This window comes from Anolis carolinensis, chromosome 3 (genome assembly GCF_035594765.1).
Source record: "Anolis carolinensis isolate JA03-04 chromosome 3, rAnoCar3.1.pri, whole genome shotgun sequence".
NCBI classification, from domain to species: Eukaryota; Metazoa; Chordata; class Lepidosauria; order Squamata; family Dactyloidae; genus Anolis; species Anolis carolinensis.
This window is the reverse complement of record NC_085843.1, coordinates 212,917,884-212,932,699: the sequence shown is the minus strand read 5'-3', so window position 1 is coordinate 212,932,699 and position 14,816 is coordinate 212,917,884. Positions and strand designations below refer to the sequence as shown.

At 40.3% G+C, this 14,816-nt stretch overlaps 1 protein-coding gene across 12 annotated transcripts in view; it reads left to right on the top strand.

The window, feature by feature from the left end:
* The window catches only part of pcdh15 (protocadherin related 15), a 1,032,943-nt gene that overhangs the window by 695,218 nt on the left and 322,909 nt on the right, over positions 1 to 14,816 (top strand). For all 12 annotated transcript variants that reach the window (XR_010005016.1, XM_062977492.1, XM_062977488.1 and 9 more), the window contains one exon: positions 3,699 to 3,869. Coding sequence is in view for 11 of the 12 variants with exons in the window: in XM_062977492.1 (XP_062833562.1) it covers positions 3,699 to 3,869 (171 nt within the window). In the remaining variant the exon portion in view is untranslated. The remainder of the gene's footprint in view (positions 1 to 3,698; positions 3,870 to 14,816) is intronic.

Genomic DNA, 14,816 nt, shown 5'->3' with positions numbered 1-14,816 from the left:
TAATCTGTGGAAGAGGCCTAAGTGAGGCCTAACTGTGCCTGTCCCCTGGGCTGAGTAGGTTGCTAGTGGGTGGAGCTTAGCCTTCAAACTGGCAGCAATTGGATAAAAACAATTATTCCTCTCCCTGTAATTAGGACTTTATTTTTCTTTTCTTTTTGTTGTATCAACCTAGAGCCGTGAATGATGGGTTGTGTTGTCAAATTTCGAGGTTGGGGGGCCTGTAGTTTTGTTCGCTGCCCTGATGCCATCACTCTTTTATATATATAGATATAGCATTACAATAATATTGCAGTTTCTCAAGTCGCTCCTGATACGAAAATAAATATAGCATTACACATTTACTGGTTGCAAAAGACACAGTAATAATAATATTATTTTAGTTCTAGAAAAAATATAAAAGATTCATTGTCATGCCAATGATTAACTATTCTGAGATGGCTGACAGTAACAATTTGGTGTGAACTTAATTTGTTGACTACAATTTGACTTATTTTGAAATCAAACCTTCTGAAGGAGTGTTTTCCATTTTTAACTCCAATTGCGAGTTTGTATGTGACATGTTACAAAATAGACATTTTAAGGTGACAAATAACGCAGTGCTTATATTTAGGTTCAATTTGCCTGTTGGTTGAGAAGTCCCTTTTTTATCCTTGAGAATAAATGAAAGGCTTCTCCATGTAGGTTTTTTAAATGTACTTGCTATGTTTCATTTGCCACCAAACTCCCAGAATAAAGAGGCAACACAACATAAGTGGGTTAATTATGGACAACTTTTATTAATGTTACCTAATTAAACCTCGTAACTTACAGTGTGTTATGAACTTGGTGTGGATAAAGCTGAGATAGTGACCCTTTTGGTTTATCTCTCAGCTACTTTGGGCAGAAACACCTGTGACTCTGGTTGCAATAACTCTGAGTGACCACTGAGGGAAATGTGATGAAGAATTCTGCCTCAAGGATTTATTGAGGTCAGATTCTCCCATTCCTAGGCCATTTCCATTCACCTTCACTTCCTTTATTTACACCATAAATGAGGGTAACCGTTCCTGGCCTACACCCAAAAATGAGTGCCTTGGGTGCACACCATAATCACACCTTGCTATTTTCTGCCACAGATTAGGGGCAAGTGTCTGCTTTGCTCCTATCCCCCAACAAGCCCTCCAACACAGCTCGGGTGAAACAGGAACTGAGTGTTGCCCAACTCTGAAAGGTGAATCCCATCAGCTTGATAACATTCTGGGTTGTTATGTGTGATGTTGTGTTGAATGTATGATCCTATACCTTCTGCTAATATTTTTCGCATGGCCCAGTTAACTCTTTTCCATGTGCCATCTAGCTTTTTTACATCGCCTCCACCCAGCCACCTCAGGTGAGGAATCAGTTCTGACCATCCAATGTGGGTCAGAAGCCACACATCCTTGATTTTGTGTAAATCGACCACCACCTGTACAAACAAAGCTTTGCCTTTCAGGAGGCCCAGATCATTACCACCAAGATGAATTATCAAAACATTGGGAGGAACACCACTCCCTGCACCAAACAACAGGGATCAAAATGGTTCATATGTGTAAACTTTGAACACAACAGACCTGTAGTATATTTCTACTACATTAGGGCTTGTAGTCTAGTGAGATATTGAGAATTATATCCTGAGGAGTTTTAGTACATTCCCATAAAGTACAGTACTATAGTTCTCTAGAACAGCATTCCAAATACCCCAGGAAACTACAATCATACAAGTCTATAGGATATAGCCATATCAGTTGAAGCAATCTCAAACTGCTACAGAAGTCTATAGTAAATATACTTCCTTTTGAGAATCAACAGGCATGTTTCCAAATGTCTGGATCTACTATCTGATGGTATAAATTCAAAAATATTATTTTGTTACAACATTATTAATCTTTTTGATATAAGAACATTGCTACCATTTTCAATAGAGAGTGTGAATTTTAAAATAATCCGACATCCCCAGCTTTTTCTTTTAAATAATAATTTCCCTCTAATAAAAACAGCAAGAAGAATGTATGATTTGTCCTGTCAGTAAAGAGAATATATTATGGAATACGGGTGTGTTGTGCTGATAGGTGATTCTATTATTAAAACAGCATGACTTATATTTTAAGATGAGGATTAAACCCCTTTGTTGTTGTTTGGAAAGCAATATCAGCTCCAAAAGTACAGGGGAAATTTTTATCAGAGAATCTGTCCTACCTTTTTGTTTCCTTAGCTTAGGGTACTCTTTTGTTTTGAAAGTTGTGTTCCTCATAACTATTATTAGACTTCTCTGCCAATGTTAGATAATGTGCTTTCGTTCTTAGGTAAGTCAAAAAACCGCTAAACAATAAATGGATTGTGCATCCAACACATTTTTGTCCACATGTCATGTTTTGTTCTATATGTAATGCTATCAAATGTTTCAGACAATTTCAAGAGAATAAGTGATATGTTAAGGAGATCATTAGTGAGAAAACTATCAGAAGGAAAATCTGACTGCAATGAAAGTATCAACAAAGATGGGAAGAGGGAATAAGAAATCAAGAGAAAAAAAGGAAAGATGCGAGTAAAAAAGGAGAAACACCTTTACTTTCTAATAGGAATTTTCCCATCCCCCCAAAAGAAAAAACCCTGAGCTTTCTATCTGTTGTTCCCCATGGGTTATTGCAATTAGTAGGTTTATGCACGGATTCGTTTTGGACGTTTGCCTTTGGCTAGTTCAGCTTGTTCAGAAGCCTGTAACGGCATGGGCTCTGCCATCATTTTTTTTACCGGCCACAACAGGACGGTGGCTGTATAAAACTGGCTGCTTTCAATTACACATGGAGTGTGGGGAGGGAGGCAACTGCTAGAAGGAAAAGATCCCAGGAAGCGAAGTTTCTTAAGCCCTCTCTTCTCTCTCGATTTGGAAGCAGAAAGGAGATTGAAGGACGAGGGGGGGAGGCATTATTCTAAGGTGCCAGTTCTCCTTTCTGGCACCTCCAAATCAAGAGAGAAGGGAGTGCTTTTTAAAGGAAGCCCAGGGTAGGATATCCCCAGGTTGAACCCTTTTTCTTCCCTGGGAAGTGGAAAGCCCCCTTAAAATGCCTTGAAAAACTGTCTTCTTGCAGGGAGAGAGCTGCAAGGACCTGCAGCTCCTGCCTCCTCTAGAGTAGAAACAGCTTTAACAAAGCATTAAACCCTGGTCTCCTCTACAGACAGAAGGGAAAGGATGGCAGAAAGAGTGGTATCTTAACTCTGATGCTTTTAATCCAGGTCTTAATGAAGGATATAAGGACAAACAATGTTTAAATTGATGGAAAGGGGAGCCTGGGAAGCCCCCCCCCCCCCATTGCCACCAATGAGCTGGATAGAAAATTAATCTTTCAGCCTCCCAGATCAAAAATGGATTTATGTCCTCCTAAATTCAGGAGTTTCCCAAAAAATGGAATGGGACCCTCACTGAAACCTGGGACACCAAAACAGATAGAGATTTACCTGTATTGCAGAAGCCTATCAGTTAGTTTCCAGTTGCCCAATGTTCACTCCTTAATTCTGTCTGATTTTTCCAAGGAAATTCCATTGGAATTGTTTATTCTTACATGATTATATGTTTTGATACCAAGATAAATTGATTTTAATGAAAAGATAGTATGTTCCTTTTCCTAATGGAATTGCAAGAGCAATATCTGAAAGTTTCATTCCCCCCTCCTCTCTTACAGGACAGGGCTCAAAATCTTATGGAACGAAGAACAAGTACAACCACCCTCACCGTTGATGTCCTAGATGGAGATGATCTTGGACCTATGTTCCTTCCTTGTATATTGGTTTTTAAGACTCGGGACTGTCGACCACTGACTTACCAAGCAAGTTTGCCAGAGCTCACAGACCCTGTAAGTACAAGCATGGATATTCTTTCTTTCTGTTCTTCCTTTCTTTTTTCTAATTACATTTGTTTTACATATACATTCATAGGCCACACCTAGCAAGCCAAATACTATATGTTGTGACCTGTTGGTTGCTCGGCATCCTTTCCACCTGTTTTTGTCATCCCTACAGATGATAGTGTAAAAAATAAATTCTTGCACGGTAGGAAATTGGACTAGACTGGGTTTATTTTCAACTCAGTAGTTCTGATTTATCAATATCTGGTAGTCAAACCACACATAGGGCTGAATCCAGCCTGTCTGTAAATTTAGCATTTATTTTTAGGTAACCTTTTGTTATAATATTTATAGCTTTAATGCTATGTTTGATAGTGCTGAAATATAAGTTGTGTTATATAAAAGAGTCCTGATTGTCATAGGATGCATATTTAGTCTCCATGGGAAAAAGAGCCTTTGAGAACATTTTTAGCAATCATGGCTACACTCTTTAAAGATTGATAAATTATATGTGCTTTCTATTCAATTCCAAATATAACATACGGTATTGTGTTCTAGGTTTGATAATCTGGTTTTAAAATGTTATATTCTTAAATCAATAACTTATAAAACAAAACAAAATACTGTAATTGGAGTGTATATTGGTATATATTTCCATGTTGAGGAGATTAAGGGGACAGGCATAGCTTAATGGGTGCTGTTGAGAAGAGCACTATCTGTAAAATAATGTGGTTCATTCATGCCTTCTAAGAATCAATGGCTAATAATGCCACTATGAGGGACTAGGTAATGTGCTTTGGATTATACCATGTTTTCTTCAGATGTAGAATATAAAAATACCTTCATGAATTAGTCTGTTTGCATTTTCTAATTTGACCCTATATTTCCAGTTGTACAAGGGTATTGAAGGGGCTATATGATTTGTCCCTTTTCAAGAATACAGATGTTGGGAGAAATATTATTAATAGAAATTTCCATCCTTGGAGTCACCAGACTGGCTATATTAACAAGCTGGGTTTGGGTGGGATAGGGGACTAAAGGTGAAACAACTATTTGAGCAGCTTGTAATGGGTTTTGTGGAGTCTGTCATTTCATCCAACATCAATATTTTGCCTCCATGCCCTGCTATAACTCGGACGCTATAATGTTTACTTAAGGCAGTGCAGACATCAATATTAACGGCAATGAACAGATGTGATGTACTGTGACAGCTCGGTAATAGAATAAAAATCAGCGTATTGCCTATCTTCAGCCAAGGAAAGAGTAGTTTAAAATGAAAATTATAAGTATCTGAGCCAACATTCAATACAAGGCTGTTATCCATCAAATCAGTGTTTATAAGATAACTGTGTTTTAGTACTTCATAGGAGAAATGGGATCAGAGTTATGTAGCATAAAGGAAAGCAAATTTAAAACATAATTGTATAGTTCTAAAATCAAAACAACACTGGAAAATTCTGTCTTTGAAATTGCTAGACTTTTTAGTCAAACAGTGAATAAACACCACCTTGTGACCTATGTATCAAAAATTCAAGTAATCTACTATTTTGTTTGTTTATTTAAAGATTTGTTTATTATCTGTCACCTTACTTTGGCCTTTGAGGTGATGTACAACAGATAAAAGCTTTTCTATATGAAGCAGGATTTAATAACATTTCTTCTTGTTTTCCTTGTAACCTCCAACCAATTCTTATTCTGTGTGATTCATCTTCAAAGAGAATATTTTCGTAGTAATTTCTATTGTAAAAGACAAAGTGACAGGTTTTCTGATTTTTATTCCTCAAATAATGCCATTTTGTTTGGTGTCTTATGGAATTGTATGTTTCCAGGGCTAGTAACATTTTAGAGAGCAAAGGTAGTTTTGCAGGTGGGAGAGATTCAAATCTCTGGAGTTCAGTCTACTCCAAAATTGTTTTCTTACCTACTTCTCTAGAAGCGCAGTTTATGAAAGTTTCAAATTGACGTGGATTAGAAATATATTTATTTCAAACCATTTCCACCTAAATCAGATTTCAGTGTTTTATCACCATCGCTTTGTCTGGATTCATCTTTCCAAAGTTTCTTGTTATTTGTTTCCTAGGTCCATGTAGTTTCATCTGTTTTCCTTCCACAATCTGGTTCTACCAATCTTACTTGGTCTCTTTTATTCTCATGCAGAATGATCCGTTGACTTACTTTCTCTTTCTTTCTTTCCCTCCCTCCCTCCCTCCCTCCCTGCTAAGGGAATGTAGAATGTGGTGTCATTAAATTCATGGTAATATGTTGCACAATGTATTTATTAATTTCTACAAACTTAAGTGCATATGCACACACAAATGAACAATTCTAGTCAATCCATTTTCTGTCTCTGGATCTGTCTCTGTATACTTTTCTAACATAAATTCAGTGGCTGATTTAAATGAGGTGATCATAGTGGGACTAGAATTTATACCTGAGTGGGTTCAAATATCAATCCAAGAGACTTTCACAATGTGTATAGAAGACAGCTCTATTAGCTAGGGTCGGGCTCGAATCATAATTCATCTGTTTCATTCATGTTTTTGTACCGTTCCATCCATTTGGATTGCATGGAATAGTACAACCCCATGGGAACAAAAGAAACAGTGAAACGAATTTTTAAAAATGGTAGTCATTTGATCAGCTGATTTGAACCTGCCAGCCGGGTGTACGAGCATCGAGCACTCGGCGCATGATTGTAGGCCCTGCAAGTTGGGCCTACAAGCCATTGAGCGCTCGATGGCTCATAGGCCCAGCTAGCAGGATCTGGTGCTTTGCCGCACAAGGCCTGAAAAATTTTGGGTTTTTTGGACCTTGGACAGAAAAGCCCATTTGTATAGGTGCCCATTTCCATCAGCAACGGACGGAAATGGAAATGGGGCCATACAAAGGGAACAAAAAGAAATGGTAAGTAATTTCATACAAATACACAACCCTACTATCAACATAGCATGATCTAAAATTTATTATTATTATTATTATTATTATTATTATTATTATTTTATTATGACACAGCAAACATGCTGGATTTCGTATCACAAAATCCCAGTAGGGTGGCCTTTTGCAGTTGGCAGATCATAATTTTGCCAATGTCTATTATTTCCAAATGCCGGCTGAGATCTTTTGGAATGGCACCCAATGTGCCCATCACCACCTGTACTGGTTTCTGCCAGAGCCTTTGAAGTTCAATCTTGAGGTCCTGATAGCGGCTGAGTTTTTCTTGTTGTTTTTCGTCAATGCGACTGTCACCTGGGATGGCGACATCAATGATCCAAACCTTTTTCTTTTCCACAACTGTGATGTCTGGTGTGTTGTGTTCCAGAACTTTGTCAGTCTGGATTCAGAAGTCCCACAGTATCTTTGCGTGCTCATTTTCCAATACTTTTGCAGGTTTGTGATCCCACCAGTTCTTTGCTGCTGGGAGGTGGTACTTGAGGCATAAGTTCCAATGAATCATTTGGGCCACATATTTGTACCTCTGTTTGTAGTCAGTCTGTGCGATTTTCTTACAGCAGCTGAGGATATGTTCAATGGTTTCATCAGCTTCCTTGCACAGTCTGCATTTTTATTATTATTATCATCATCATCATCATCATCATCATCATCATCATGATGTCAAGTTTTCCCTCATAAAATGGTTCTGTGCTTAATGATCTTATAACTTTTGGAAATCTTCCAAACAATGCTGGAATTCAACAGTTCATTATTTTTTAGCTGGATTCCTGATCCCTGGACTTGCAAATGTTTTCTAATATGAGGGCAAACATGGTCCGATGTTTTGAACTTTGTATTATGACTGTAGAGCCTGCTGCATGACTTTGGGGCAAGTCACACTCTTGTAGCCTCAGAGGGAGCAAAGGGAAAACCTCATTGATCACATTTTGCCAAAGAAACCCCATGATATATTTGCCAGAGGGTCACCTTAAATTAGAAATTATTTGACGGCTCAGAAGAAGAGCAACAAGTGGAAAGCTTCATGGAGTTTGGAATACTGCAATTCACCAAACCAGTTTTAGAATAAAATCCTTAGCTGGTTCTATATATGTTATTTTCTCTATCCCTGAAGTTTAGAGCTTAGTACAGATCCTAATCTAATCAAAATGGCACCATATACACAAGATGGAAAAAAATCAGTTAGTTTTGGGGACAATCCAACATCTGAGTATTCCTTTTAGAATCATAGAATCATAGAATAGTAGAGTTGGAAGAGACCTCATGGGCAATCTAGTCCAACCCCCACTAAGAAGCAGGAAATCCTTGCTTAAGAAAACCCCATTAAATTCATGGTGTTGGCATAACTCAACTGGTGATTTAAAGATACACACACACATAAGCTTAAAACTTTTTTACCACTTGTAAGCACGGTATGAAGCCTGCTATATTATTGGAGGAAGGCTATATTTTAAACACTGAACACAAAGTTTTGATATTGCTGCTTTGATTATCGTAACCTGTTTGTTTATAATAGCGTATTGCACTTTTGTTTTATTTGCATTAGAAAGGCAGATCATGCTATATAAATGTCTTAAATCTAGGGTGAGCAAAGTATAGCCTTGTGCACACACCTGGCTATTTGAGGCCCTTGAGCACACATATAGGAGCACAGAGAGTCTAATATTAGTCTGGCCAAAAACAAGGATGGATCAACATCGCAGTTTAATACCAAGGCTTTTCCTGTACAATTTTAATATATATATATTTCTCAAAACAAGAAGTGGACCTATTGCTTGTTTTCGTTTTTTGCTTCTTCCTTCCTTCTTTCTTTGGAGTGTATGTGGCCCCATAGGGTTCTAGAAGCAAAACGTTTGGAGAGATGACTAGGGCAATAGACACGATCACTCCGGAGCATCCCCTCTCGAGTAACCGAGCTAAACCAGCTCCTTGGTTTACTGAGGAGCTGGCAGCGATGAAGCGAAAGAAGAGGGAACTAGAGTGTGTGTGGCGATCAGGGTATAACGAGTCAGACCGAACACGGCTAGGCTCCTATCTTAGGGCATATGCCGCAGCAATCAAAGCTGCAAGGAGAGTCCACCTTGCGGCCAACATTGCGTCTGCACAGAACCGTCCATGTCATCAGAGGGTTGTTAACTCCCACCAATCAAGGTGGGAGCCCTGATAACTCGGCAGCCCGCTGTGAAGCATTTGCTCGGTTCTTTGCGGACAAAGTCGCTCTGATCCGTTCTGACTTTGACACCATATTAACGGCAGTCTCTGAGGATGTAACGAGTGCACCTGCTTTTCCAGTTTTGTTGGATTCATTTCAATTGGTTGAGCTCGAGGATGTGGACAAGATCCTTGGAGAGGCGAGACCGACCACATGCATCCTAGACCCCTGCCCATCCTGGCTGGTGAGAGAAGCCAGAGGGGGTTTGGCCGAGTGGGTGAAGGTGGTGGTGAATGCCTCCCTTCGGGAGGGCAAGTTTCCAGCGAGCCTAAAAATGGCTGTGATCAAGCCGCTGTTGAAAAAGCCATCATTGGATCCCACTCAATTCGGAAACTTTTGGCCTATTTCCAATCTCCCCTATTTGGGCAAGGTCTTGGAACATGTGGTTGCTTCGCAGCTCCAGGGATTCTTGGTTGACACTGATTTTCTGGATCCGGCACAGTCTGGCTTTAGGCCGGGGCATGGTACTGAGACAGCCTTGGTCGCCTTAGTCGATGATCTTCGCCGGGAACTGGACAGGGGGAGTGTGTCCCTGCTGGTTCTGCTGGACCTCTCAGCGGCCTTCGATACCGTCGATCACGGTATCCTTCTGGGACGCCTCGCGGGAATGGGACTTGGAGGTACTGTTTTGCAGTGGCTCCACTCATTCCTGAAGGGTCGGTCCCAGATGGTGTCATTGGGGGATGCCTGCTCGGCCCCACAACCGTTGACTTGTGGGGTCCCGCAGGGCTCTGTGTTATCTCCCATGTTGTTTAACATCTACATGAAGCCGCTGGGAGAGATCATCAGGAGTTTTGGGGTCCGGTGTCATCTGTATGCAGATGATGTCCAGCTCTGTCACTCCTTCCCACCTGTCACTAAGGAGGCTGTCCAGGTCCTGAACCGGGGCTTGGCCGCTGTGTCGGACTGGATGAGGGCCAACAAATTGAAATTGAATCCAGACAAGACAGAGATCCTCCTGGTCAGTCGGAAGGCCGAACAGTGTACTGGGTTACAGCCTGTGCTGGATGGGGTCACACTCCCCCTGAAGGCGCAGGTGCGCAGTCTGGGGGTGATCCTAGACTCATCATTGAGCCTGGAACCCCAGGTCTCAGCGGTGGCTAGGGGAGCCTTCGCACAATTAAAACTTGTGTGCCAGCTGCGACCGTACCTTGGGAAGCCGGACTTGACCACAGTGGTACACGCCCTTGTTACATCCCGTTTAGACTACTGCAACGCACTCTACGTGGGGCTGCCTTTGAAGACTGTTCGGAAGCTTCAATTAGACCAACGGGAGGCTGCCAGGTTAATAACTGGAGCGGCGTTCAGGGAGCGTACTACTCCTCTGTTATGCCAGCTCCACTGGCTGCCAATTAGCTACCGAGCACAATTCAAGGTGCTGGCTTTAGCCTATAAAGCTCTAAACTGTTCCGGCCCAGCTTATCTGTCCGAACGTGTCTCCCACTACGACCCACCTCGAAGCTTAACATCGTCAGATGAGGCCCTGCTCGCGTTCCCGTCAGCCTCACAGGTGCGGCTGGCGGGGACGAGAGACAGGGCCTTTTCAGTGGTGGCTCCCCGCCTATGGAACGCCCTCCCCATTGAAGTCAGGCAGGCTCCCTCCCTCCTGTCTTTCCGAAAGAGGACAAAACGTGGTTATAGGACCAGGCATTTGAGCATGAGTAGCAGCAAAAATGAGATAAGAATATATGACCTACTGACAGACCCCACATGAACATGGAAAGCGCCTTAAATGTATATTTAAATGTATAATTATGTATATTTTAATGGATATTCTTAATTTTATTGTAATTTTTAATCTTGATGGATTTTTAAATTTGATGACAACTGTTTTTAATGTGTATGTTATATTTTAAGCCGCCCTGAGTCCCCTGATGGGTGAGAAGGGCGGGGTAGAAGTGATGTAATAAAATAAATAAAATAAATATGTTGTGGAATGGAATCCATGGCAAAAGGGGAGAGGATATGGCATACAATGTGCAATTTAGTCCATATGATGAGGTTGTATGTTGGAGAAAGTGTGGAGAAATAGGGGGTTGGAGTCACATGTGAATAACATTCCCAAGGGTATGAATATTCTGGGATGGTTCTATCATGGATAAGCCGTATTGGAAAATTAACCTATCAATTAGGGTTAGCGAAAAGAGAAATAAAAGAATACCTATTTGAAAATACATGGAAGCTATTTATTAGCTTCATGTGTAAAAGTAATGGTGAATTCAAATCACCAAAACACCAAGAAAGATTGTGGATTAGAAAATAATTATAATAATTATATGTAATAGATGAAATTAGAATAATAGATGTAATAGGACTGACAAACCTATGCTTTTTATAACGCTACTAGCTGTGCCCGGCCACGCGTTGCTGTGGTGAAGTATGGTGGTATGGGAAATAAAGTATTGAGGAATTGGTGGTAGTTAAGGTCAAGGGTAAAGGTTTTCCCCAGACATTAAGTCCAGTCGTGTCTTACTCTGGAGGTTGGTGCTCATCTCCATTTCTAAGCCGAAGAGCCGGCATTGTCCATAGACGCCTCCAAGGTCATGTGGGATGACTACATGGAGCGGCATTACCTTCCCGCCGGAGCAGTACCTATTGATGCACTCACATTTGCATGTTTTCGAACTTCTGGGTTGGCAGAAGCTGGAGCTAACAGTGGGGGCTCTCTCCGCTCCCCCAATTGAAACCTGTGGCCTTTCGGTCCAGAAGTTCAGCAGCTCAGCGCTTTAACACGCTGCGCCATCAGGGGATATTATTTCCTAAAGGTTGTGAATATACAATATTTCTAATTGGTTTTTTTTGTTTGTTGGAGGCAAGTATGAATGCTGCAATTAGGAAAAATGATTAGGATGTAATGGCCTTGCAGCTTTAAAGCCTGGTTGTTTCCTCCCTGAGGCCCTGATTGTTTCCTGTCTGGAATTCCCTTGTTTTCAGAGTGGTGTTGTTTGCGATATTTTATGTGCTTCTACTGTCTGTGGCCCTGAGAAAACAGAGGATTTTCCAGACTTTGATGATGGGAATACTTTGTTGGGAGGTGTTAGCTGGCCCTGATTGTTTCCTGTCTGGAATACCCTTGTTTTCAGAGTGATGTTGTTTGCGATATTTTATGTGCTTCTACTGTCTGTGGCCCTGAGAAAACAGGATTTGCCAGACTTTGATGATGGGAATACTTTGTTGGGAGGTGTTAGCTGGTCCTGATTGTTTCCTGTGTGGAATTCCCCTGTTTATTTACTGTCCTGGTTTTAGAGATTATATTGTTCTGCATTATTCTATCCCAGTAATTATTTCATATTAAAGAAGAATCTCACTTATCCAACATTCGCTTATACAATGTTCTGGATTATCCAACGCAGTCTGCCTTTTCATAATCAATGTTTTTGTAGTCAGTGTTTTAAATTCATTGTGATATTTTAGTGGTAAATTTGTAAATACAGTACAGTAGAGTCTCACTTACCCAACATAAACGGGCCGGCAGAACGTTGGATAAGCTAATATGTTGGATAATGAGGAATTAAGGATAACCCTATTAAACATCAAATTAAGTTATGATTTTACAAATTAAGCACCAAAACATCATGTTAGACAACAAATTTGTCAGAAAAAGTAGTTCAGTACACAGTAATGCTATATAGTAATTACTGTATTTATGAATTTAGCACCAAAATATCACGATATATTGAAAGCATTGACTACAAAAATGCGTTGGATAATCCAGAACGTTGGATAAGCGAGTGTTGGATAAGTGAGACTCTACTGTAAATACTACATAGCATTACTGCGCATGGAACTACTTTTTCTGTCAAATTTGTTGTATAATATGATGTTTTGATGCTTAATTTGTATAACGATTACCTAATTTGATGTTTAATTGGCTTTTCCTGAATCCCTTCTTATTATCCAACATATTCACTTATCCTGCCGGCCTGTTTACGTTGGATAAGTGAGACTCTACTGTATATTTCTAATCTTATATTATCTGCTCAGAACTGGATTATATGAGGCCCCTTCTTCACAGCTGTATAAAATGCACACTGAAGTGGATTATATGGTAGTGTGGAATCAAGATAATCCAGTGCAAAGCAGATAATATAAAATTATAAATGGGTAATATAGCTGTGTTGAAGGGCCTTGAGTCTACACTGCCATATAATCCAGTGCAAATTAGATAATCTGTGGAAGAAGTCTAAGTGAGGCCTAAATCTGCCTGTCCCCTAACTGAAACCTGGCTGTCCCTTGGTTGCTAGGCAACCAAGTGGGCAGAGATTAGCCCTCTAAACTGGCCGCAATTGGATAAAAATAATTATTGCTCTCCCTCTAATTAGGACTTTATTTTTCTTTTCTTTTTGTTGTATCAACCTTGAGGCGTGGATGATGGGTTGTGTTGTCAAATTTTGAGGTTGGGGGGCCTGTAGTTTTGTTATTTTGTGAATTGCCGTGATGCCATCACTCTTTTATATATATAGATATGAAGAATGTTGGGAGGTGGGGGAGTATAGATCTGAGAATAGTCAATGAACAGAGCAATTCTAGTATGTTAAATGTTTTAAACAAGTAAAGAAAGCATTTTAAAAAAATAAACTTAAATGAATTTGCCAATATAGTCTCAACCCCCTTTTTTGTGCACTGCCATAAACTGAATATACACTGCCATAAAATGTGGTCAGTGTAGACCCATATAATGCAGTTAAACAGCATTGAACTGCATTGTTCAATTGATACCAGGAGCCTTGGAGGGAGAAATTCTCCTCTCCAAGGCATCCTTTTGAAGTGCCAGAAACTCCAGAGAAGCCTCGTGTTTCAGTATAGAGTGTTTTAAGGTACATTTTCAGGCAAAACATGGGGCAAGGATGGGAGGTTGTCACTGCCATCCGATCTCCTCGGACTGTCTGAGCCCACAGAGATGGGACGGCTGTGGATACTGCCTTCTGGAATCACACATTGCGAACCTAAGAGGTAGCCCCTCACACACTCCATACCTGCAAAGATTGTTGCAGGTATTTTTAAAACCTAGAATAATCTTGAATAATCAGGTTTATTCTGGGTTGACACAGATTAACCTTCAGCATTTGGATGCCCCAGGTGAATCCATTTCCTATGCCTCATTATGTGGCAGTATAGATGGTGCCTATAGCCTGAGCACAACCAATAATTCAAGCAAGAGTAGACTCCCCCCCCCCCCCCAAATGCAGGGGACATGAGAGAAGCCTCCCACAATGATAGTGAAATCATCAAAACATCCGGGCATCCTCTGGGCAACATCCTTGCAGACGGCCAATTCTCTCACACCAGAAGAGACTTGCAGTTTCTCAAGTCGCTCCTGACAGAGAAAAAAAAAAGCGATGGAGTAATATTTATGTTAATCTTATTGATTCAGTGAATCTACTTTAATTGGGACTAATAACAGAAATGACACCAAAGTGTTATGGGCAAGATTTTGAAATTTCAATTTAAGACAAAGTTGAAGAATCTTTCTTAAAGCCTGTGGGCAGAAATCCCTTTAAAAGTACTTCTTAATATTCTTCTTCTCTGAGAAATTCTGTTCTTTTTCCAATCATCTCCTAAAATATCTTCATACTGTTGTTACTTTGATCTTGGAAACAAAAGATTGGAACAGTTTTGGGTGGAAAAAGCCTTTCTAAAACAGCAAGCCCTGCTGAAAGCAAAACAAATCCCTAGAAAATAACTTCTCTCCAGTGAAATCTCAGAAGGGACACTAACAATTTCAAGAGCACAAGGTCAAATAAAATTGTTATGGTTTGTAACAACTGTGGTAAAATTGAGGTATTTGTTTTTAT